The following is a 27,051-nucleotide window of genomic DNA, read 5'->3' as shown; positions in this document are numbered from 1 at the left end:
TCATCTTTGGGCGTTTGTTTATTTCAGTCGACATTATCATAATAGCAACCTCAGCACACAGACAGAGTAGTAAAAAATAGGCCTATGCAGTGTGAATGACAGTGATAGTGTGTTGTAGGTGGTGGGTATGCTGCCACGTAAGCTTGTTTGACGGGGGGAGAAAGAGAGAAGGGGGGGGGGGGGAGAGAGAGGGTGAGAACAGAGGGACGTACAGAGTGTGAGGGATGGAGTGGTAGTGACCTTTAACCTGGGGGTCTGAAGAGCTATGTTGGAGGGGGCTGGTCGCTGGTTGGGTGTCAGTTTTGGATGTGTGGTGCTAGGTTGGGGAGTGTGCTACCATGACTCTGAATACTAAACTAAAACGTGAGATAGATGGTGCATACAAACTCCCATGTTGCTCTTTGACTGTTCGTAGTAAGTAATTACGGTATCATATATTCAGCAATAGATCGTGGCTGTAGCACGCGACCGACACACACACACACACACACACACACACACACACACCTGCAGCAGGTTGCCGGTGCGTGGCTCCATGACTCTGATCTTCTTGTCTTTGCAGGAGGTGGCCAGTCGGCTGCCGTCTGTGTTGAAGGACATGGACAGGACCACGTCTGTGTGGTGGCTAATGGTCCGCACCGGGTTCTTCAACACCTGCTCAGGGCAGTCCAGGTTCCACACCATCACCTGGAATGAACACACACACACACACACGTTACCACTGAAACCTGATATTGGGAACAAAAATAGGTTCCACTTTGAGCCGTGTGTGTGTTTGTGTGTTACCTGGTAGTCATAGCCGGTACTGAAGAGAACATTGTTGGCGGTAGGATGCCATTCAATGAGGCCCACCCTGCGAGAGTGACCTTGCAGCTCCTTCCACGGTACTGTCAGGTTCTTAAACACACCATGGAGAGGGATGTCCCAGATCTTCACCTGTTACACACACACACACACAAATACTTTATTTGGGTCCATAGTATAGCATTGAGGTACAAGGTACATGTTTGGCAGTGCCCACAACTGTGCGTGTCCACACACACACACACCTCTCCCTCCGACTTCTTCAAAAGCGGACTTCGTCCCAGTCAGCCCAGCCTAGTCAGTGTTTAGGAATGTGTAGAATGAGGGAGTGACTGTAATGCTATTTTATAGAGCAATAAATCACTCATCTTGCTTTTACTTGTTCATATACCACTAGGATCAAAACACTTACATTCAACTGATGTGTGTGTGTGTGTGTGTGTGTGTGTGTGTGTGTGTGTACTAACCGTAGTATCTTCAGAACAGGAGGCTATACAGTAGTCATTGAAGGGGTTCCATTTGATGTCCAGGACATTGCCCCTGTGCCCTGATACCCTGGGGTGGTGGGGGTCCACCTTCCCTGTCTGATGGAGACACACACACACACAAGGGGGGGTTAACATACTAGGCGTCACACTCCTGAACTGACTTCACGCACGCACACACTCCTGAACGCACGCGCACCCCCCCCTCCACACACACACACACACACACACACACACACACACACACACTCCTGAACTGATTTCACACACATGCACGCACGTGTGTTTTTATACCTCCAATACACCTAACTAGGGACCATTATATACTGACTGCCAAATCCTAAGTTGAGATTAATGAGCCTGATTTTGGCACAGATCTTCCATTGGCATCAATACGTTGAGATTTAGCACGGAGGAAGTAATTAGAGTTTAAGTACAGCGACTAAGATAATTAATTATCACTTTTATTCCCGATCATGACAGACAAAGTATTATTCAAAAACTCAGGGACGCAGATCTTTCAGATTTTAATGATGTTGAGACCAGTCTGTCTACTGGCCTTCAAGAACCATGTCAGAAACTCTTAAGACTTCTCTTGAGTGTTCACGAGTCAGAACAAGTAGTGCATCTCAGCAGCATACCTAGTGACACCTCACTACAAACCTCCCTGGCAAGTCTGTGCAGGCTGCAGGCAGCAGGCCCTCCAACTGACTCACAAGACCTTGGAGCAACAGGCATGCCAGCAACATGAAGTAGCTGTGACTCTTCAGTAAGATCTTTGACATATAGACAGAAGACATGAGAGACCAATCGCTTTGAGGAACTCTGGGATGTGTTTAATGTGTGTGTGTGTGGGGGGGGGGGGGGGTGTTAATGACTTCTTTGTTAAGGCTTCTCTTTGCTCTTGAGCAAACTGAAACCTCGGACTCAGTGGAGACACAATTCAACCACCGCTCATGACAGCATCTCAGGCAATGCTGGGGTGCGTTCAGTAGCACCATGTTGTCCCAGACAGCCCGAGCCCTTTATCCTTTCAGTTTCAAAATGATTAATAGTGGTTGAAGAACAATTGAGGAGTGTGTATTACTGGATGATATTACAGAATGACTTAGTCTGGCCTGTGTGTGTTAATAACGATTCAATTATCTGAACAGAAACCAATTGCAGGTGTTTACTCAAAGACAGGTGGCAGACACACACACACGGTGTCCTGGAGTGTGTGTACAGTGTGTGTGTGTGTGTGTGTGTGTGTGTGTGTGCAAACAATCATCTGTGTGTGTATGTGTTTTGGGGGGGTTGGCAGCACCTCCTTGCTTAAGTAATTTCGTTGTGCAAAACAACTTTTCAACACACGCACGCACACACCTGCAGCAGGTATATTTGGCATAAGAACGAGTATGACATCACTGCCCCATTGTCAACCGCCTCCAACACAAACATAGACACACACACGAATGTGTGCACACACTCAACAGGCAGGGGGGTGAGCCTTACAGCCATATTTATGAGTCAGTCACAGAACATGTTATCAGAGAGAGAGATGGGTTGTAAATATCTTAGATTACAAGGACAGGGCGGGTGGGTGCTATACATGGCACCAAGAACAATGGCTTTAGTCAGAGAAGAGACTGATCAACCTTGAGTGTGTGTGTGTGTGTGTGTGCGTGCACGCATGTGAAGGGGTAGAGAAAAGTGAGTTATGTCATTCCTGAGCCCCTATGTAATTCCTGGGTGAGCCAGGAGGAGTGTGATAAATTCAGAAACCCCTTTAAAAGGAGAAAGGGGAAAAAAGAGAGGGAGGGAGAGAAGAAGAGAGGTAGAAAGGGCGTTCTTTTTGATGAATCACCGTTGGCCTGAGATAAATTAACTGGGGGGCAGGGGGGGGGGGTGTCATAAATTCAGTGGACGTGCAGGTGAAGAGGTCCGGGGGCCGTACAGACAGATGAAAGACAAGTTTGGATGAGAGATCACAGATGCCTCTGATAAGACACTGATTGTGATAACGGAATAAAAAAAAGAACACTTCACAATATTTTATGAAGATGAATTTGTTTTCGATGACTCATTTTAGACAGCAAAAGAGAAGAGGGGGGAGAGAGAGTGTGTGTGTGTGTGTGTGTGTGTGTGTGTGTGTGTGGAGGCTGAACAAGGACCACAGGAGGTTCAGGAGAGAGTAATGGGTTGAAGCTGCTTGGCTTTCCCTGGAGTTTTTTTGGCCACTCTTTGGCTCAGGCGATGTTTGGACCGACCCAAACACCGACCGTAGCAACGCACTAAAGAGGCAACAGAGGGAGAACTCACAATCACAAGCAGAAGCTAAAAACAGACCTTCTGTGGTGTATTTCCCATGGTAAACACAACAAAAAGAAAGCATACTGTGTTGTTAACCACACGCACGCGCACACAGACAGACACACCCTATCAATTGGTCATTCATTTCACATCATCAAGCGAGGTGGGCGGAGACTCACGTGATGGACAGACATGACCAGGAAGGCCCCACCCCCGGCGCATTCTGTGATGACGGCGATGAAGCGTGGGTTGACGGCGCAGAAGTGGTTGTCTTGTACGCTCCGTGTGATGGGCACGCCATCGTAGCAGTTCTCCTTGGTGGCAGCTTTACCGAACACGTGGCGGAACTTGGAGCTGCGGTACTGAGGACGCCATGTCATCTGGAGGAGGGGAGGAGGGAGGGAGGGATTGAGAGAAAGATAGATAGATAGACAGATAGAGGTTGGTCAGGTCACTCAAGGAGAAATATCTGGGCCTTTTTTTATACCAACCACGTACTGCACAGACAATAGACATTGTGAAAGAGAGGATGTGGTGATTATCTTGGGTAACTCTAACTTACAGTTGTTTCTCCATTGTACACACAAGAAATGGAACGATGCACACAAGTCTGAAAACTTGAAGCTCATGTATCAACAACAAGACTCTAGACTGCTAAACTCTAAGCACAATTCCATTGTTTTCAATGGAAGGAAGAGTGAGAGCAAGAGGAGGAGGAGGAGGAGAAAGGCGAGCCAATATGTCTAATGAAATCCTATTTTGATGGTAGTGTTTTTAATTTAGCACAGCAGTGTTTAATTGATGCTCTGTAAGAGATATTCATATGACAACTGGATGTATCGTTTTGGTGGAAAGAATCAGTTTTGAGAAGAGATTTTGGAGTTTTGACAAAATGGTTAACTCTTTTCAGGTTTGTGTTTTGACAAATTGAGCTATAGTTTCAGGAAACGTGTTTCAACGATTGGGAAAAACTGTAAACTGCAAACCACCTCCATTGTGAAGCCTGGTTCCTGTCAGCTGCTGTCAGCTCCTGTCAGGAGAATTTGAGGCTTGTCTCTTTAGGCCACCTCTCTCCAAGCCAGCCTGTCATTAGTGTCATTAGTGTGAATGTTACGTGCCTCTGCAACCCTGGTACCCAGCCTGGCCAGCCAGCCTTTCTGCCTCCCTCCTTCCCTTCCAGCCACCACTCTACCTCACACCCTGCCTCCCTCCCCACCCATCCACCTCCTCCTTCCCTCCCTAGTCTCTCCCTCCCTCATCTCTCAGTCTGCCTCACCATTCCTCCTGTATTTCCCTCCTTCCTCCCACCTCCATTCCTCCTTCCTCGTCTCTTCCTCTGCCTCACCTTCTGTCCCTCCATTCCTAGTCTATCCGTCTGCTTCCCTCCTGCTCACCCCGCCCTCCTGCCTGCCTCCCCCAGTGCCTCCCTCCCTCCCTCTCCATCCGCCTGCCTGCTGCACGGTCATTATTTATGAATTAGGGGTGGAGAGGTTGATGGTCTGGAGGTTCAGAACAGAAATGGTCAAAGCAGAGAGAAAGACAGACAGCCAGAAAGAGAAAGACAGAGAGACAGACACAGGATGAGAGACTGAAAAAGACAAAAGACAGAAGATACAAAGAGAGAGAGAGAGCTGTTCCCTGTCCCCGCTTCTCTAAACCTGTCACCTGAAAATGACACAGCTCTGTAGCCCAATGACAATGACATCATTGGAAGTGTTTGGACGATACTCTCCATGAAGACGCTGTCGGCATAGAAACAGACAGGGAGGAAAACAGAGTGACATCATGTGTGGGGAGGACAGTAATAAGACCATGTTGGGAGCCGGTCCCTTTGGTTGGTGGACGGGGGTGTGGCTGTAGTGGTGGTGGTTGGTGGGGAAGAGGCCTTAACAGAAGCAGAGAGAGAGAGAGAGAAAAAGCATGAGAGAGAGAGTATACAAGAAGCAGAACGAGAGAGAAAAGCCTTTCCTCGGCTCTGTTTCCACACAGCCCGCTCACCTTCTGCCCTCGGGGCGAGAGAGAGAGAGAGAGAGAGAGGCAGAGCTGTCAGGCTGGAATGTTCCCTCCACCTGCCGAGAGCTTCGTTAACCTTTTCAGGTGTGTGTGTAATCCCCAACCAGCCCTGGGACACAACTGCTCACACACACCGCGGCATCCCTCACAAGCTGACTCCTAAAGCACATGCACACACACACACACACACACACAAACTGACAAAATGTGTTTGCCCTAAAAATTAACATCTTTCCCTCAATTAAAATACTGTACGTTACCATCAATAAAAACATGGTCGCACGTGGGTTCTTCTACTGGATAACAAATGAACGTTGGCATCGACAACTCCCAGTCCCCAACTTCCTGCCCAGTACGGCCCATCTCTCCTCCCAGTCCTACTTCCAACATGAACCCATAGAGAAAAACAGGGAGTGCTGTGGCTCTGTCAGCTGACTGTCCCTCCTAAAGACCTCTTCACCCCCCCACTACCCCTCTGTACAGGTAAAAATAATCTTAATCTTCTTCTAACAACGTGACTGGTAAGGGACCTTGGTCCTAGCATAGATGTGTTCTTATGATGACTGATGGATAGATGATTCACTTACTTTAGACAAATGTACCTTGTACCAAATGTCTGCTAAATGTCAAATATGTAAATGTCAGAATCTCCCTCTCTCCCAATGTTTGCCTGGTCCCCCACAGGGACAGGAACAGGGACAGTAGCCCTCTAGCTGTCAGTACCTGTGTCTGTCTGACCTGATAGCATCAGAGCCTGTCAGCTGTGGCCCGATGACAGGAACTGGTTGTACAGGTCAATCATGGGATTGGCTGTTTCAGGTGTTGAGAGCGACAAACGCTGTTCTGCTCCAAGGCTCGCTATTTGAATGCGTGCGCACGTATGTGTGTGTGTGTGTGTGTGTGTGTGTGTGTGTGTGTGTGTGTCCTTTCCCACCTCGTCAAGCCCAAAATACACACCTGATCATTATCACCCCCTGTTCTGCTGTCAAACTCACCTGCCTGCTCTACCGAGTGAAAACAATTAGCCTGCCTGCCTGAGACGTTCACAGCAGCAACATGTCAGAGGACACAGCAGCCGGATGGCCATCACATGTTTGAAAGTATAGGCTTTCAAAGAGAGCAAATAAAGCTCTCTCTTTTTTTTGTCACAAATGAATCAGGTCTAGGGCCTACAATCACAGACATGACTAGCTAGCTAGCCGTACCACAGACACGAGGAGGTAGACCAAGTAGCGACCATTTAATATTTCCGTTGCGGCTACCCAGCAGACTTTGGCAGCGGTGGTAGGCGTACTATGACTGTCTGAACCAGGAAATGATGACGAAAGCACCTCGCCGATTATTCTATTTTTAACACTGCCATCTTGCTGATCAAAAAGGCAGAGACAGAAAGACAACTTCACTGCTCCAAATATAGGCCGGCCGACAAGTCTATTCGACAGCCTGAAGTGGAAAGGATGGCTCTATAAGCAACATAAAGGGGAGGAAAAGCAAGCAGACACCGCTCTGTCTATTTCTGGAACAGAGGGCCTATGACCGACTGTATGAGTCACAAACTCATGTCAAACGAACCACAAAAAGACAGTGAGGAAAAAAAGAGAGAAATTAGATTTCTCGCTCGACATGAGAAGGTTACTAGGCTCAGCATATTTCTCAGGCTTTCAAACATCTGTCTCATAGTCCCCTGTGGACTGAGTGTGTGTGTGTGTGTGTGTGTATGCCCTCTCACCTCCCTCACCTTGCTATGCTCCTGATCCTCTATACCTCGTAAACACTAGTATTAACAGCCCTCTGGTCTCACCCCCCCCCCGCCTGCCTGGTGTCTTACTGTAGGCTTAGGGCTGTGTCAGGGCTAAAGGCTTAGGGCTGGGGGGGGGCGGGTCACTGACAGTGTCTACATACAAACTTTCCATTCTAAATGAGTAGCATGCCTGAAGCTGGAAGCACCATGACACCTCTCTCCCCACTGCTAGACCGCAACACCCCCACATCCCACTCCTGGGACCTAACGTCTCACGCTCCAGATCTACCCACCTATCTCCTTCTAGACCCGGCGTCTCTCTCTAAGCATCATGTCACCTCACTACACCCCCCCTATACACACACACACACACACACACACACACACACACACCCTCCCTCCCCTCGAGTCTCCCTGCTCACTGCGCTTCAGGAGCATGACACCACTACTAAACTGTAACATTACATCATTTAAGTACCTTCTCTAGGAGTGAGAGTGTGTGAGAGGGAGAGTCAGGCTTGGTGAGGCAGAGTGGGACTCAGGATGGGTGAGGAGATGGGTGAGGAGGGGGGGGGGGGGGGGGTGAGTGAGGGCTGTTGGGTCGCCTGCCGTGTTTTGTAAGCGCTGAAAGGGAAACCCGAGCTGTGGAATGTCCAGGTGAGTGTGTGTGCGTGTGTGTGCGTGTGTATGACAGAGAGAGAGTGTGTGTGTGTGTGTGTGTCTTCCCTCTGTCTACGTTGCTGTCTGACATGATATCTCACACAGACGACAGCTATAAGCTACAAGCTTTCCCCTGTAATGTGATAACTGCTGCACAGGTAACACAATAGCTGCCCGCACTATAGAATGTACATGTAAAAGAGTAAGGCGCTATGAAAGGACATGTCTTGATGGGTGAGGGGTTTGTTTGTGTGTGTGTGTGTGTGTGTGTGTGTGTCTGGGGGGCATGGGGACAGAAAGTCCATTTAGAACTTGTGTAGGACCCGCAGCAGCTGAAATGTAACACCTCAGAGAGGGCCTTGGGCCTGCAGCCTCATCAATGGGCAAAAACTCCCACAAATGCTACTGAATACTTTGAACCGCTGGGTTACTTTATTTATTTATTTTTATTATAATTGAGTAATAGAAAAATAAGTTATCTTAATCCTTCTTCACAATGGCATTGATCTTCAATAGTGGACACACACACACACACACACACGCACGCACACATGCAAACACACACACATAAATCTCTTTCTCCTCTATGATCAAACAACTTCTCTAAAGCCAACCAGGACACTACCATGCTACTGTCAACACTCAACACTTCCCACATGTAGATACAGTACACACTGCTGCACTCTCGTAAAACCGCAGTGCAAACGTTTCAAAGCAAAAGGCAATGAAATCCAGGTACAGTGTGCAGGTTCAGATCTTCAGATAGCATACAATACTCCTTTGTACCGGGCAGATTTTTATTGGTGTATGGATATCTGCACTTACCAGGCTGAATTAATGATTAACTAATATGTGAATTAGGTAAGCAGGGTGTGGTGAAATGGAACAATGGAATGAATCCACACTTATGAAGACTGCTCCCATTGTAGTCAACTGTATATACTGAAACACACTCAGTGTAAATTAACTGGTACACACACACAGTAGACTAGGCACCTCGTATAGGAGGTCATGATGGCTTTCTTGACAAGCAGCAGAAATAAGACACAGAGCATGATGAATAGGTCTGTAATCAACTTGCGGAGACTGCAACTCTGACTACATTGCACATATTTCAGTGGTAGTGTGTCTCATCGGGTGGACCCCACCATAAAAAGCCATCTGTGATTTTCATGGTTGACTGATACAGTGCATGATGTCATGGTGACTGTTCGAATACATTTTCAGTTCCCTCTCTCCGCAATCCTTGTTTTTTTTGGTTGAAGCCAGCAACAATACTCATCTGCTTAAGGCAATACACTCAAGCCCAAACAATTGCATTGAGGTCATGTCAACTTCCTAATGTTTTGCTTTAAGGATGAAAAAAAGACTGAATTTTTTCCAAGCACACACAGGCAAACACCCCCCACACACAGACGCACACTCCCTTGAGGTATTGGGTTCAGAGTTCAATTCTTCTATCTTGTTGAGGCCTGCCTTAGCTCCTGAGGACCATTAAACTACACACACACACTGTAATCACCCTGTCCCTCACTCATCTCACACACACTCGACTCAACCCCCGGGCCAGGGGCGAGCTCTTACACACACACACACACACACACACACACACACACGGGTAAAACAAGAGGGAGAGAATGGAGTGAAGGGAGAAGGAGAGCAAGGATAAGGGAGAGGGAGGGAGGGAGGGAGGGAGGGAGAGAGAGAGAGATCCCTGGTTCTGATCCTTCCTACTCCGTACTCACCCTGTCAGTGTGGACGGGCCAGAGAACAAGTGTACACGCAGAGCTCCTTGACAGAGAGAGAGAGCAGGTGATATCTGTCTGTCTGTCAGCCTGTCTGTCTGTCGGGTCCTGAAGGCTCGCAGTAAATCGACTCTTCCCTTGCTCTCCCTCTCTCTCAGGCACATGGGGCGAGCCTGCCTCACACACACACTCACAGGCTTAAAAGGGAGAGCTCCCACTGAGTGTATGATCCTGGTCCACCAACCCCGTCCAAAGTCTTTCCAGTCCAGCTAAAGCTCATCCAACCAGTACTCCCTCTGGATACACCGCCAGGCCCACTGAGGCAGGAGACACGGAGTCGAGTGTGTGTGTGTGTGTGTATGTATGTATGTATGTATGTATGTACACTCCCTAAAAGGGTGGTGCCTAACCCAGAGACCGGACAGATAGAGGGAGAGAAAAGAGGGAGTGTGTGTGTAGGGGAGAGAGAGAGGCAGGTAATCAGACACTCCCCCCTCTCCTCCGAGCACCACACCCTCTCCACTCCTCCACAGTATTTGCTCAATCAGGATTCCTCCCTCCATCTTTTAGTGGCCACTGCCAGAGAGAGACAAAAGAGGAGGATGAGGAAGGAGGGGGAAGAAACCAGGGAGACTTTTCTTTCGCTTTCAAGTCTGCTTAAAATCCCATCCTCCTGTCCCAGTATAACAACCAACCAGACAGGTCTTTGGGCGGGCTATGCCTTTAAAACACAAGCCCCCCCCCCCCCCACAACACCAGGAGATCCAGGACAGGGGTCTCCATTACAAGAGCTGAGGGTATCTTTTTATGATCCTTGGGGGGGAAATCATGTACTGCTCTTTAAAGGAGAGCCTTGCAGCTGTGAAAAAAAGAAAACACCTTGTGCAATGCATAAAAAAGGGAGGCTCAGCTGGCTTGGCTTGGCTGCCCGCCAAACTTCCACCAAATCCTGGGCCTGACGGGCAGCTATGGTAATCACTACACGTCAGCCCCTGTCAAAGACATTACATAATTGCACATTTGCACTGGAGGCTCGCCGGTTGGATAGGGGAGGCTGGGCTAGGCTAGGCTAACGGATATGAGGCTAGACAATTGGATATGGGAGGCTAGGCTAGGCTAACGGGTATGAGGCTAGCCAATTGGAGGAAGCTGGGCTAGGCTAGGCTAGGCAGGTCAATATGAGGACGGCTACGGGAGAAAAGCCAGGCATCGACAGCTGGCCGTCACATGACCAAACAGCAGGTCAGAGAGTGGCGAGGCTGGTCGTCGATAGGTTAATCAGTGTCACACACACACACACACACACACACACATATTGGGTCCAGGTCCAGAGTCCAGCTCTACCTCTACCTCTAGACTGGCGTGTGAGAGATAAGGGACAGGGCAGAGGAGTAATAGGCTAGTTTGTCTGAGACGCAGGAACCTGCCTAGTCTTCCTCCCGAAGATATTGGTGTTTGATCCTACAAATCCATGTTCTCGACTTATATCTAAGACTTCCTCATATCATGAACACACACACAAACACTTCAGGACGTTCAACTGCTATCGTAGAGTTGCACAACAACATGCGCCTGAAGTCAAGAGTGAGCAATCACCTCCCACACCGGCTTGGCCACAATAACATCAATGGGGGGGGGGGGGGATGGGGGGCATTCATATGCATACTAGCCTCATAGAAACCCATTAGGAGTTGGAGAGTGGGACATCCTCCCATTAGTATGCATGGAAAAGGCTGATGGCTGAAAGTGAGGTATATGCACTATTGAGAGATCAATTGTAGTGATTTCTCTGGAATTGTCTTACATAAGACACGCATCAATAAGACATGCCTACACTAAAACAAACAGGTGTGCACACGCACAATCAACTGTAGCCTACACTGTTTGTTTTGAGATCAAACCAACTGAAAGCACTGCCAAGCCAACCTCCTTTATCCGTCCAGTGAACAGACATATGTGCAGGGCAAAAAGTGAACACATTTTTGCATTGGCTGGTAAATCTGCCACTTTGGCAGGCAGACAACAATGGTTGACAAATACTATGCTTCAATTTAGAGACTTAAAGCCAACTACAGGGAGTCACTTTTGATGTGACAGAAGTCAGGCCCATGTGTTTTGTGTGATTTCTGCCTTTATTTTGATAAAAAAACATATATTTTGGCTGGTAAAAAAATGTCTCACCCACCAGACACCTTGGCTGCTAGACCCACAAGTAAATATCATGCCCTGCATATGCATGTGTGTAGCCCTATGGAAAATTAGGCCTAACTATTAAAAGTTCATTGATTAATAAATAGAAGTATAAATAGAATAAGTTCATTAATAGAATACATAGGACTTAAAATGGTAAAACTATTACTATGTTTGATATTGAATAGAGTTTCATGGGTTACGTTCATGTATTGAATTATTTACATGATGTAAAATGTATTTTGTTTTCTTAAATACTATGTTCACAATATTGTAAAGGAATTTACTTTTGATTTCTGTGAGAAAAGATTCAAATGTAAAGTTTGTGCATTTTGTTTATTTTCATGAGCCAATGAAAATGTGAGTTGAAGGTCAGGTGTCAGGTGGAGGAGAAGGGGACGTTAGATTCGGGATGTGTGCTGTCGAGTGAAGGTTAATAATGTACGTAGCCCACTTATTTCTGTGTTTAGAACAAGGTAATAATGCGAGTACACAACCCGTGAACTCTATAAATTATTACGTTCGGCGTATGAACTGTTTTGGAACAATTTCTCTGCCCTAACCGTTCAGACGGTCAGCCACCTTGCTTAGCCTAGCCTAGCCTAGCTCAACAGTGAGATAGCTAGCTTTCTTCGGAGTGCTTATGGATTGTGATCGACCAACACGGGAGCTCAAGACGTCTATAGCCACCGGGAGAGACGGTAGCACACAAGATGCCTGCCGTTCGAGAAAACTGCACCGGTTGTCGAGAGAGGAGCTTCGCGCGGCTGCCTGCTCAAGGAACTGGGAGTTTCGTTTTTGTCTTCTAGCTCGTGAGAGTGAAGGAGCCGCCATTTTAGGTGAGCTACAACGCACGCAAGCTACACGCGCCAGGCCTGCAACGCACTGGACTTGGGTATCGTTATCATAGTTATCATTGCCGGCTTTAGAATAGGTTTTATTTTATTTCATTTCATTGAGGTTTACAGTGTTTACCATTTGAATTCGGATATTTGAATGTGCACTTTAAGTGGTATTTTCATTTCATGCAAGCTTCATAACCTCCACCCTCCACCCTCTGTATCACATCACTGTCCTGTACCTTACTGTTTCACCTCATTAACTACAATGTTTACTGGCTATGCTAGGCCTCATACACAGCCCCTACCTCCCTCCACCAGCCTGGACTAAATGCACTTCAAAAATAGTCCATATTTATGTAGCCCATATTTAGTATTTAGTTTTTAGTATTTAATGCTATAATTACACTGTCTGCATTACCTTTTTGCACCTCACCTAACTGCAAAGACGTTTACAACTGCACCTCGCCTGTTTACAATCCTGCTTATGTTGTATGTTGTATGTGTATGTTATGTGTGATGTCTCTATGTCTGTAAGCTACTTGGAACCTGAATTTCCCCTAGGGATAAATCAAGTTTCTATCTATCTCCATCTATCTATTTCGGGGATTGAAGATCAGTGAAAGAAGACTGATTTGAATAAATTTACAAAAGACATGGAATTGGTGGGACTGTACGTTATAAAAGTATTGCAACATAGTTATTACTGATACCTGTAGTGAACAGACAAAATAAGCATGCAACAATAGTTTATTTAAAGAATTCAGGTTAGCCACCCCTATTAATTGCCCAGAACAGCAAAGGGGGGCTACATGTGTTTCTATACATCACCGGTCTAGCAACCCTTCCAATCTAATCTACCCACTATGCTCACTGTCGTGGGAGGACTTTGGAACTGCCTGTTAGTGGTCCGGAAAGCAGAGACTATCTCAGCTCATATCTGCTTCATGTCTTTCCACTTCCTTGCCCTCACAGAGACATGGATTACACCGGAAAACACAGCTACTCCAGCAGCCCTCTCTGATGCCTACTCCTTTTCTCATTCCCCTAGACTCTCTGGTCGAGGGTGAGGAACAGGACTCCTAATCTCACCTAAATTGTCACACAATGTCCTTCCCCTCTCACACCTTTGAATTCCATGCTGTTTCTGTCACCTCCCCAGTCAAACTTCACATTGTCGTTATCTATTGTCCACCAGGTCAGCTTGGCCACTACTTAGATGAGATGGATGTCCTTCTCAGCTTCTTCCCTGAAGACGGTACACCGCTCTCACTACTGGGTGACTTCAACATCCAATCAGAGAAGCTTCACTCATTCTGGAGTACTTGACCTTTCCTCCTTCGGCCTTACCCTGTCCCACTCTCCTCATAAGGCAGGCAGTCAGCTCGACCTTGTCCTCACCAGATCCTCCCATATCTCCAACCTTACTGTTACCCCTCTTCCGGTTTCTGATCATAATTTTGTATCCTTCTCCCTTCCTCTCAAATCCACCCCCTCCCAGTCAGTCTCTACCCACACATCACAACCTGCGTACCCTCTCCCTCACCGCTGTCTCATCCTCTGTCTTATCCTTCCTACCCTCTGCTGAATCCTTCTCCCTTCTATTCACTGATGCAGCCTCCTCCACCCTCCTGTACACTCTTTCCTCATCCTTCGACTCTCTCTGTCCACAGACCTCAAGGCCGGCACGATCCTCTCCACGTGCTCCCTGGCTGTCTGAAACCCTGCAAGCTTGTAGAATAGGGCTCCGGGCAGCTGAGAGGAAATGGAGAAAAACTGGCCTCCATGATGACCTAAAACCTTCTCTCTCTCTCCTCCTCAACTGCATCAGCTGCTAAAGCTTCTTACTACCATTCCAAAATTCAATCCTCTGCCTCTGACCCAAGGAAACTGTTCTCCACATTTTCCTCACTCCTCAACCCTCCTCCTCCCTGTCTGCAGATGACTGTCACCTACTTAGAGGAGCCTCCTGCTCACCTTGATCCAGCAGTTTGAACTTGGAACGCAGGCTATGGGGGCAATACTGGGCCAAAATTCAGTAGCCTAGTCTCGGCCAATAACCAGAGACGATCTAGTCTTCAGGAAGACAAACATGCTTGATAAATTGATGACACCTTGGTCCATCAGTCAATGTAAATGTTATTGTCTTTATAATGAGTTTGTTCAACTCACCATGAATTACTCTGGAGCACATGCATAGCCACCAAGAAGAAACCACATAGCTTGGGAGTCTTCCCAGAGATCTAAAAAGCTAAAGGCTTCGTTTTGAATGACAGATCACACGTTTGCAGCTAATAGCTGGCTACTGTGGGAAACTGTGGTTTCCCACTCACTTTGTAATTTCTGATGAGGGTGCTGGCTCTGTTTTGATGGCAAAACACCTGGTTTTAGTGTAAAGTGCCTGTCCTGCTTTTGATCTGCGGTCTTTGCTTTTTTTGAGGCTAAAGCTTAGGTAAGTTTGAATGGCTAGGCTTAGTTGTTCTTATCCCATCCAGGGTGTCGGTTCATTGGTTGTCATTATGAGATTGTCTTCGGGGTGTAGGCAGTTGGAGGGGCCCTGTGTTCTAGTGTTGTGTAGCTCTGGATTATATGGTGGTCTCTGAGACAAAAGCATTTGAGAAAGTGTGTGTGTGTGTGTGTGTGTGTGTATATGCATCTATTGTAAGAGGGAGAGGAGAGATAGATCTACAGTTCCACATATGTGCCTCTTGCTGGCTAGGAAAGACTCTTGCTGCACATTTGGGAGTGATTCATAATATGGAAAAGCTTACACTTATCGTGCATTAAAAAAAACATTTTTGTAATGGACATTCAATGTTTTCAAGCCAAATATTAAACAGCACTCTACCTACCTATTTTCTTTGTACAGTACAGATAATTAACCATTTTAAGTCGTGTTCACCTTTCAGAGGCTCACAGTATTAATGGTATTAACAGGTTAAGCAGCTGTACAGGTGCAGCTAATTATTGTATAACTGCTCTCCAGTCTTGAAGCCATTGTCCTCCAATGTACACAGAAACCGCCATTAAAAACAGGTCCATTTAAATCCCTAGCAGTTTAAAAGGTGATCACATGGTCATGTCTCTCTTTGTTTTAGGAAGGTGTCACCCTAACCGATCTAACAAAAGAACATGTCAATCTCTCCAGCCTAGCTAGAGGACTTGTTACTGTTAAGTCATGTAAAAACACTCGGGCACAGTGATTTGAAAACAAAAAGTAAACCCAAGGACTTTAGGTCTTGCTTTGGGTTAGGGTTATTTGCATGGTCCTTTCCATGTTGTCTTTGGTGGTTTGGTTTGGGATGCAAATAAGGTTTGGGATCACTCCGACCGACCCAACAACGAACATGTAGCCTAGGCATAATTGTTTCTAAATACAGTGATGGAATGTAATTTTCTTCTACAGAACTAGGCTACAGATCTACCACCATAAACATGAAACTCAGCCAAATAACCCACGCTAAAGCAATCAATATTGGGGCGCTAAACAGTCTTAACATGCATCATTCACACATTGTCAGGGGAAAACATGAGCCAAGATCAACTGCTGACATCAATACCCCAATGACAGGCACTCAGACATCTTCTTATTGCACCATCACTGCAGATGAAAAAGCAGATCACAATGTAAGATATGTGTGTCCATGTGTCTAAACAGGTACAACTGTGTGTGTGTGGGCGGCCGTGTGTGCGTTTAAGAAGAACACATCTTCACTGACTTCAGCAATTTCTCAACAAATATCAATTAAACTCCACTGTATGAGTAGGCTTAGAGCTTACAGCAACAATTTCAAACCCAACCACAGTTCCTGGGATACCTGTATTCAACAACAATGCCTATTCAATCACAAACTGGTCTGCTTTACACAGCCAGAGAAATGTCACTTAGTCAACTGTCCTTCTGAATTTACCAGTAAGAACTCATCATTTCCAATTCCATCTGTGTTACTCAACAGTGATAGGCCTATATGACGTTCTTGGTCCTGAGTCGATACTGATGCAATCCCTGGGCTGGGCATCGCTGCATGCATTCGTCTGAAGAACACAGAACCTCACATCTCACACCTGGGTTTGGAAATACCCTTCAGACTACTGTCATCATGTCTCAGCATCATCCTATATCTACTGTATGTCTTTAAAAGGTGAAGCATGTTGTTTTACGCGTTGCCGTCCTCTCTGGACATACTGAAAACTTGAAAGTAGGCCTACACATGCTCTATTGTTTTTAAATACCAACAAACGTGGAAAGGTGCTTTCTGGACCAAAACAGCGCTCGTCACTGAATGTTATTTATCATGTGATCTCATTCCTTGATGGCTACCGCTTTATCACGGCCATTCAGCACCATCTTCAAGCTCAAAACTACATACAGGATCTTTAACCATATAGATCCATCTTAACCATCTAAAAGTTTGAGGCAAAGAACATGTGGCTTCTGAGAAGAACCTTCTAGGGTTTCTTGGGCGATGGATTTAAGGTGTGATCCATTGTGTCATTACAGGACAGGAAAAAGGGAAAGTTACAGGAGTCGGCTCATACCGTAAGAGGTGTGATGGAGGATGAAGTGTCCAGTGTAATATTCTACGTCAGCTTTAAACAACATCTGAGTGAAGTCGTCTCGCATTGCCCCACAGCATAATCTTGCAAGCGCTCTGCTTACTTTACGAGGCAACACGGTGGAAGACGGTACATCAAGGCTACAAATTAGGTGGTGAATTTCTTATGGAATGTCCTTATTTGGGAGAAGCCCATTTAGTGATTATGACCTCACCTGCATAACTCTGATCTGATCTGATTCCCTTGGAGGTGTTGACTCACAGGGTGGCGTGCCTGTCCAGAGGGCCTGGCTCTAACAGGTGATTCATAAAGGCCTACATTAAAGGGACACTTCACCAATTTATTTAACATCGCATTCATGATTTCCAGCACCATAGCTGTGTCTATATATGTGGTAACCAGTGTCTACAGAAAGTAGAAAATCTAAATTTTCACATATGGAGACACTGGTACAGTGCTGGAGATAATGAATGTGATGTAAAAATGGGTGAAGTATCCCTTTAACATGGCTATTAGACACATTCTTAGGTCACTGATTTACTCCGAATAAGACAATAGTGGTAGATTCCTGCTACTTTCCCTACACATGTTCATCAAGGCTATTGCAAATCCAAACATTTTGCTTTCTTGGTACACACTGGTTTTGCTTTTGAGCAGATTGTGAATAATTCAGTCCTTTTTATTCACTAAATAAAAGCCATGCTTACTCCAATTAAGGCCTCATTGAGGGTAACACAACCAGAATAAAGTTGTTTATTATCCTTATTCCTTATTCGTAGTGTTGCCATATTCTGGGTAATATTGGATTATTAGCATGCATGTAAACATACTCACTGAATGATATCACGTTTGTTTGTTTCATACACTGACATCAACGTTGGCAACAGCGACTCAATGGTGTTTTTACAGCCTGGCTCTCCACAGGTTCAGCCAGAGAGAAGAATTTCATACATTCCTACGTTTTTATAAGTTAAACTTAAGTTCAATGTTAGTGTAATTTTGGGAGGAGGGAGAACACAAGCAGGCAAACGCCTGTTACCAATCAACCAAACAGCTGATGCCAATCTATAACTCCCCCTACTAAGGTATAACCAGAAGAACAGCACACGCATACAATAAAAAAAAAAAGGTTCAAATAGTCTAGAAAAGATATTCTTGAAAAACTAAATGAGAATTAAACTGAAGATTTCAAATGATCAAGAAATTATCTTATCATACAGTACAATCAGTTCCTTGCCTGTGGGCCACGCCTCATTTCACATTCATCCTTTATGTATTATGCAAAACACACCCCTGGTGACTAGATAGGGAGACTCACCCACCAATCACCCCCCCCCCCCTCCACCAACCACTCCCCAACATTACAACGACAAATATCAGAGGAGCCTGTGAAACTCTATACTAAATCAATCCCTTTTATTGACTTGCAGTAATAGCCCGTCCCATCCTGCAGCAGGCCGTAGTGGGGGTTGTATTGCACATATCGGATAATGACTACATCATTACTACCAGGAAGGAGGCCAAGTCTGAATGGAGGGTTTGGGATGGGAGGAGGGTGGGCGTCAACTTGAGCACACAGTGTAAATCAAATAAGATAGGAAAGGCCCACATATAGCATATATGCCTCACCATCAGGGACATGTGGAAGAATTCCAGTAACGCGCCCTTGTTGATTATTGAACCAAACTCTGTTATGCTAGAGACTTCACTTGGGGTACCTGTAGGCTTACAAGGGATTTTTGACAGTCATTACTCTACCTGTGGTAAAGAATGTAGTAAGTTGTAATTAAGGCTATCATGTAACAGCGCAGAGATAGGAGTGATGTTCAGGTCTTACCTCTAGAGGGATTTTCTTTATCCAGATTTAATTATGACATTTAATTATGACACATTCAGGATGTTATTGAGGCAGGAGAGGAGAGCGAGAGGAGAGAGAGAGGGCCCCTGTAGCAACAGCCCCAGGCAGCCTTTTACACTCTATTAGCTGCTAATCAGGAAACCCTATCTGTTAAATGAACTCTGTCAAACTAGCAGGAGAGCGAGAAAAGAGGGGAGGAAAGGGTTGGTGATGTAATATTGACATAGAAGGTGCCAAATAAATATAACTAGTATGCATCTAGATCTTTACGGTACTGTTCCATCTCTGTGTGTGTGTGTCCCGTTCCCTACGGATTTGACTTAGTTCTTAATTGAAATGTAACATGAATATTCAAATACAAAATGAGCCGAGACGCGATCAATTATTCAGGAGAGATACAGATCATAAGGAGTAGAGTCAAAGCAAGTAGCCACAAGAGGAGCCCTCATCATCACAGCATTTCAAATGAGGACTATCAACAACAGCCAAGGACAGCCATCTGAACCATAGTGACTGTAGCCAAGGTGAGCTTCACTTTCAAAGCCACAAGGGGATAGGCTTTCCTTCACACAGGCTCAACCCCTCGACTGCTTAAACAATAGCAACACAGGATCCTATCGTGTAGACACCGTTATCAGACCTGACCAACTGATGCTAACGCTAATCAGATTTCTTCCATTAGCTAACTGCATTAGCCCGATGCGATATGCGACTGTTTGCACTTGCCGTTCGCTGACTAGACTAGCTAATGCAAATGCATTAGCCTGGAGACTTTGGGGGCGTGGTCCTCCTTCTGCAAATTGCTGCTGTGCTTCTCTTGATGCTTCTCTATATCCTTGAAGACTAATTGGAGATCAGCACTCCCTGCCTTGACAGTCAGGACCCAACCAATAGAGCTGATTCTGGAACAGCTGTGAAGGCTGTACAGTACCAACATCACTGTGTCCTCCAAACAGTGGAACCAGGCCTTCTAGTCCAGATGTCAGAGAATGGTTCACACATTGGTTTGACAGTCTTTTTTCGGGGATAGTACACCATTAGGACCTCTTAGGCCCCCTGGGGTCGATACAGTGCTGCTGAACACGCGTCAGTGGGAGGAGGGGCTGAGAAAGGGCCCTCTTCTTCTCCTCTCTATGAATAATGGATGACAGGAGGGTCTGTTTTGATCAGTGACCAGACTGCCTGCTGGTCGTGATCCTCAGACTCTCTGTGCAGTAAAACAACGTACTGAAGACTAGTCAAAGAGAATCATTCACTGATGACAGAAGGTCTATGCCTTTCGTCAATCGAAACAAGAACAACCCTAAGCAATCAATCTGCAATCAATCTCCTGATCAATCCTCCTTAACAAATTCGAAATTGGTAGATGTAAACAAAACTGTCACAGAAATCTATAATTTAGTGTAGGCCTGGACCGTGACAACTCCATAGCAACGATAGGTGGGTGAAGAATGCGCAACTAGGTCAAGTTGTTGTTGTTTTTTGGCTTCTTGAAAGTCAAGAGTCTCCGTTGTGTACCAACTGTCAGGAAGCCACTTGTACTTGAAAAGCTCAGTTCACCATGTCTTAATGGGCTGATCAAGTTCACATATTCCTCTCTGGGATAGAGTGTGGCAACATTTTGAATGTCTCCACAGCCTGGAAAACTGGTTGGGATTGGGAATACCATTGAGCGTGGGATTGGAGCTAAGTAAATCCGAGCACTCTCCTTTTCCCAGTAATCCCTCTCCCTGGATGGATCAGTGTAGTGTCACCCCAGATAATCTGGAAGAGCTGGACAGCTGTCAGAAACGTGCAAGACAACCTCCACCACTGATGGCTGGCTATGACAGAACCACACACACAACCAAACTGTCCTCTACTATTGTCATTTCCATATGTGTCTTTACCATTACATTTGGGGGGGCAATTTATGAAAGTGCTCAGAAGTGTGTGTGTGTGTGTGTGTGTGTGTGTACAGCAACAGTAAAAGGCTGGTTGCCTCTTTCTGTCACGTGCAGAAGGCTTGGAGGTTACATAAGAGAATTTCAGGATTTCAGACCTATTGTCAGGCAAGTAATCATCCTAAAAAATGTAATAGTGGTATTTTGAAGTCTAAATCTTAGCCACGATATTCTCTGCAAAAAGTGTAGGCTTTATCTTAATTAATTAATTGCCATTTAATGAAGGACGAAAATGTAACAACACATTTTATTCCTAAATCATTATACAAGGGGTTGTTGAAAACAAGCATTGTGATTGGGTGAGAGGCGTTCGAAGCCGTGATTTAATAAACATAATGTCACGGATAAATCATCTATTATGATATTCCTTCACGCAGTAGATTTGTGTATCAGGTTCGTTTTAAGTTTTGGGAACTATAGGCCATTTCTCAGTGCAGGGCAGAAACAACCACAATCTATCACAAAATAAATACTTAAAGCATTGTTTTCTTGTCTCAATTTATGTATTTCTTGTGTATCCGGTATAAAAGCAATAATGCCAGAGAGGCCGCAATTTATCATCAATATCTCGGGCATTATTGCTTAAATAACAGTAAACCAATTAAACTATTGGCCTTCTTCAGTGAAAACATCAATAAATCCAAGCATGTTAAGCACATCCCCAAGACCTCTCTCCTATGGACATATAAAACAGGGCACTAGAACCACCGTCCGGGGGAGACAAGAGAGTGGGGCATAATCTGATCTTTGTGAGAATAGCGCCAGTCCAGAGTAGACTTTAGATTTATGGGGTATGTCGATTCTATGACAGAGCCAGAGGGGAGAGTGTTAGTGTGTGTGTGTGTGTGTGTGTGTGTGGGGGGGGGGGGTAAAGTCACAGGGAGTGATGAAATCACCTGAGCCCATGCTGGGAGGACAGGCCATCATCACTGAAGAATGCCATAGGGGCGAATGGTAAGGAGGGGCAGACCGAGAAACTAATAACCCCCTCTGAGTTCTCTGGAGAAACACTACCTGCAGGCCACAGGGGTATGGGGCGTCAGTCTGTGCCAAATTTGGAGCCACAAGTCTCCACTGAAACTAATGAATGGATGGATGTGATATCTATGACAGTGAGGCAACCAAGGAGATAAAATGAGGTGACATCATTCCCCTAAGGCACTCTTACTGTGTGATTCAAATGTAACAGACACAAACACACACTCCAACAACGGTCGTCAACCACTATGACTAATTGACCGCGTCCGGGTCAAGTAGCTAGGCAACCTTTCCCTCATTGAAGGGACAATTGGACATGTCGAACATACAGTACACAGGACCCAGATTAAGGTGAGGCTTAGACTCAATGAAGTACAAAAGATATGCGGTTCCCAATCACCTGGTGGTCTGAACCGTATCTGACCATGTTATACAACCAGGACAACCCTTAATCAGTTTCCTCACCTCTCCACTGATTGCAGGCAGCATTCCATGGAAGTGTTATCCACTTCATACATTCTTCAGATTGTATGAACGGCTGAATGTGTGTGTGTGTGTGTGTGTGTGTGAGAGTGAGTGAGAACACCACATCTACTGACTTCAGCAAATTCTCAAATTTCTCAAGACAGCTTAGAGCAATGATTTCAAACCCAACCACAGTTCCTGGGATTCCTGTATTCAACAAGGCCTATTCAATCAAAAACAAGAGCTTTAACAGCCAGAGAAGTGTCACTTAGTCAAATGTCCTTCTGAATTTACCAATAAGAGCTTACCAATTCCGATTCCATCTGTGTTACTCAACAGTGATAGGCCTACATGACATGTTTATCAGCCAACCAACAACCCCACAGCCCTTAGGTTGAAGGGCATGTTTGGACAAGACCACACTTCCAATCAAGACACTGAGGACTTTGATACCTGGTACACACAATAAAACTGCTCTATGGTCCTGGTAATGATTTTGATCAGCAGTAGGCTATCCTGTCTAAAACAGGATAGTGTGGGTCAATTGTATCATTGTGATGTACTTTAGATTACCAAGGATTGAGATGAAAAGGACATAGAGCTGGCTCAAGTCTGAGGTTTGATGTTATCATCAAGTGAAAAGGCCACATACACACAACACCTCTCTTTAGTGCTTAATCCTGTCAAGTTCACATACATTCCTGTTATGAATGCGAGCGACAACCGAAGTTAATAAGTTCTCAAAAATTGACTGCAGTTATTATGCAAATCTACAATCTGAGTCGACTACTGGTAGTTAATGCGCAGTGGTTATCTGCGCAGTGATCTGTGACACATCCACAGGGCTCTTTGTTATGACTAAGAATGGGAGTGAATACAGTTCATAAGTTTGGTTGTCGAGTCAAAAGTTGGTGGTGTGGCCCCAAGTATCACAGCGAGTTCTGTTTGATCACAGTAATCAATGTTCATTGGCTAATCTGAAGTGGCAAAGAGTGCAACAATATGGGTCCATTTGATTCCGTCTATAGGCCTATACTCTAGCCTGCCAAATACAGTATGTCTGGTCAAATGTGTATGAGCTAGACTTCAATCGTTGGCTAAAACTTGACCACACTTTTTGGTCAACAAATCACCAACTGCTGGTCGTACTGTTCATACTGTATATTTTTTAGTACTTCTATTTTATGTTATTCTATTTTAAAACTTATTGTATTGTTGCACTACTCTTGTGGCACTGTCACTTTTGCATTTCACTGTATACTTGTATGCACGTGACAAATAAAGAATCTTGAATGAACCAAAATTTCGTTGGAATATGCACGTTGTCATGTTGACTTTACTAAGGTATTGGTCTATAGACTACAGGCCTCATTTCTAATATTTAGGCTACAGTCACAGAATGACAGACTCACAGTACATACATAAAGTGTAACAAGCAGAGTAAATAACCGCATTGCAGGAGTCACAACCCTGTGACATACAATTCATGAAAGGGAGGTGTGAAATGTAGAGAATCTCGGCTGTGTTTTAACAGCCTGTATAAGAACATGGCTCAGATATAGGCCAGCATTTTGTGGCGTGGTCTTGCTTTAAAACAACGTTGACACATTTCAATGGTACAGAGAAAAAAATGAAGTAGTAGATGCTTATCTTCATACACCCAAAACCCCTTCATTATTACCCGCTGGCTGGCTAGGATAGTGGTCTTGGAAGTTGCTCGCTGGCTGCTGCAAAGACAGCTGTTAAAGTTCTCCTGATCTTCATTTGACTCCCTGGAGTTCAGCATTGGCTATAAGGGATGGATGAGATGGCTTCTGAGTGAGGATTGCACAGCTTCCAAAAGTATCTTTCACAAACTCAGCGACATCAAAAGCTTTCATTTTCCTAATGCTTTATGTGGCAAGTGTTCGTCATGGGCTGTAACTGTAAGACAAGAAACTGATACACCTCTCAGAGTTGCTCGCCTCGCCAACACCTCTGGTCTTCTCAAAAGCGTCATTACAATAATGCTGTAACACTTCCAACAAATTAGAGAGCAGCCAGCAAGGACATTTTATGATATTCTCTTGGGATGTTTCATAAAAACTTCACAATGTGATGGAAGGCAGCCAGCTCATGACACACTAGTGGTTTCTATTGTACTTTAAATAAATACTTAAGTGCACTTGTGTCAAAACAAGTGGCGTTAACTGTGCCATGCCTTCCAAACTAGCAGAAGGAGGGAGAACATACAGGGGGAGAGGTACTGTGTATCCATCATCACCACTGAACGTTGTCAGCGTTTGATTTGAGTCATTGAACCCCTACTTCAAAACGCCAATTCAGTTGTCCTCTTCAGTTTGTGGACGTCCTCTGTCTCCCAAAGTACAGGCAGCAACAATGGATACACCATCTGCTGCACTTGTGGGGTATCATTAGAACAGTAAAACGCCCTGAAAGTGATAGCCCTACTGGCACCCCGTCACAGCAAACCAGCCCGTTCAATACCGCCTGCTGAAACGCTCTAAGAGTAGGCTAGTGTTATTTAACTATAATCTTATCTATTTCGGTACATTTCTGCAAGAGAATAAACGTACACTACTACCACATGGCAGCGCTGTGGTCATAGCCACGCGGTCAGCAATCGCAAAATAAACCGTCCTTCAAAACAAACACTTGCGATAACACTGTAACAACCACATTCATCTTTGTAGCGCGCCACATTGGCGAGAAAACGTTGCCAGAACAATGTTGCCGGTGGATACATTGGAGCAACTTCTTACCTTCGAGATGGTCATGCAAGATGTGTCAGCGCTGGCAGGTGGCGAGGTTTTCCAGGGTGGGAGCGGAGGACCGAGCAGCAGCGGTGGGTGGCTTCAATTTGGCTGAAATGTCTGACTCGGTTTGGTAGCCGATTGGCAAGTCGTTTTTACTTGTCAGCTTGTATGACGATCATACATAAATCATGACGCTCGGCTTGATTTTGTCGCTTACCATAAGGGTACAAAAAAAAACAGCGGTCTGTGTTAGCTCACAGGCTGCACACACTCACACACACACATGCGCCGCAGTGATGAAAAAAAAAGAGAAAAGTGAGGTAAACGCTGCGGAACAGAGGGGTGGAGAGATGCTCCGACTCCGAGCCACCGAAGGAGGGAGAGGAGGGGCCCTCTCCCCGAAAGAGGTGACTTACTACCGCTCCCGGTTATCTGCTCTTCTTTCGGAGTGGCCCACTTGTCGTGGTGATGCTTTGTTCTGCTATGTGCAGACTGTCGTCTTTTTGTCCCGAGTAGATGGTTTCAAAGGGGACCCCTTTACTGACGCATAGAGCACGTGTGCGAGAATAACCCCCAGGAACAAGCAGACTGCGTTCTATTATGCGACGTATGCTGTGACCTCACAATGCCATTGATATGTAAAAACAATGACAACCAATGGTGACAATAACGTCAAGCGCAACACAATCCTCCACAAACATGTAAGCATATGCGTGAATGTCCTCCTTGGTCAATGACAAGTGGCGGTGCCACAGTTAGGAGGATCATATAGTGCAAGCAGGAATAAACAGTATTTACAGAAGGTAATTCCCTTAAATGGGTCAATGCCAGAGATTGGCACCAGTGACACACACCCATGACGGTCCACACAGTACATACACTGTAGCCTTGCTTTTATGAGTCTAAAAACAAAAAAGTCTTCCAGATAAATCATCTTCATAATCTGCCATAAGAGTCACTCATAGCAGTATTGTTTACACTCATCAACAACAACAACAAAGCGGGCTCCCGCCACTTTTTTGGCAAACAGCTGAGGGATGGGCCTGGAGAAATGTCACCACTCTCAATTTCATAGACAGAGCTATGATCTCAAGGACTGACCATCCATGACATTATAGTTTTAACCATGTTTTGTAGCTATACAGTGTTTGTTTACAATCATTGTATGCACAAATAATTGAGTAAAATAAGCGTATATATTGGTTTCTGATAGGGTAAGACTAAGAATTAAGCTCATGACGCATTTATAAGTTGTATTCTTCAATAATCAATGGCTATGCATCATTACCAATTTAAAAGTACAAACATTTATTAACCAATTACAGTTTGCCCCTTTAATCCCAATTACACAAACAAGTGACACATTTGAGAGACTTTGTCGCCCCCTACTGGTACCGCAACTACAAGAGAATTAGAGGATTGAGATGCAACACTGATGGGAACATTTGAGACAGAAAGAACATAGTGATGGTCATATGCAGTCTAGACCATGGACTGTCAACAGTCTTCATAAGAACATGGACCATTATGTATATGTATTGATATCCCTAAGACAATGTGTCGGAAAATACACAATGATTATGTAAGTGGCCCACACAGCTCATGGTACAAGGGCTCGATACGGTCGCCATACTCCAATATAGTATTTTCACATGGAGGAACAACTATTCATTGTGTGTAACATGAATAACTCTGGTCTCTCAATGCACAATGTTATTCCAAGTG

At 45.2% G+C, this 27,051-nt stretch overlaps 1 protein-coding gene across 2 annotated transcripts in view; it reads right to left on the bottom strand.

Moving 5' to 3' along the window:
• Positions 1-25,535, bottom strand: part of coro2aa (coronin 2Aa) — a 34,354-nt gene extending 8,819 nt beyond the window's left edge. The window contains exons 1-5 of one of the 2 annotated variants that reach the window (XM_083693082.1): positions 25,333-25,535; positions 3,761-3,961; positions 1,272-1,388; positions 787-936; positions 508-687 (exon numbers count right to left, since the gene is read on the bottom strand). In XM_083693082.1, coding sequence (XP_083549208.1) covers positions 508-687; positions 787-936; positions 1,272-1,388; positions 3,761-3,961; positions 25,333-25,347 — 663 coding nt within the window. In that variant the 5' untranslated portion in view covers positions 25,348-25,535. Of the gene's footprint in view, positions 1-507; positions 688-786; positions 937-1,271; positions 1,389-3,760; positions 3,962-9,740; positions 10,068-25,332 lie in introns of those variants that run through there. The other variant, XM_083693083.1, reaches the window with a different exon arrangement.
• Positions 25,536-27,051: the final 1,516 nt, after the last annotated feature.

The sequence above is a fragment of the Argentina silus genome, assembly GCF_951799395.1.
Source record: "Argentina silus genome assembly, chromosome: 21".
In the NCBI taxonomy this organism is placed as follows: domain Eukaryota; kingdom Metazoa; phylum Chordata; class Actinopteri; order Argentiniformes; family Argentinidae; genus Argentina; species Argentina silus.
The sequence above is the reverse complement of the archived record's forward strand: the minus strand, read 5'-3'. Positions and strand labels throughout refer to the sequence as shown.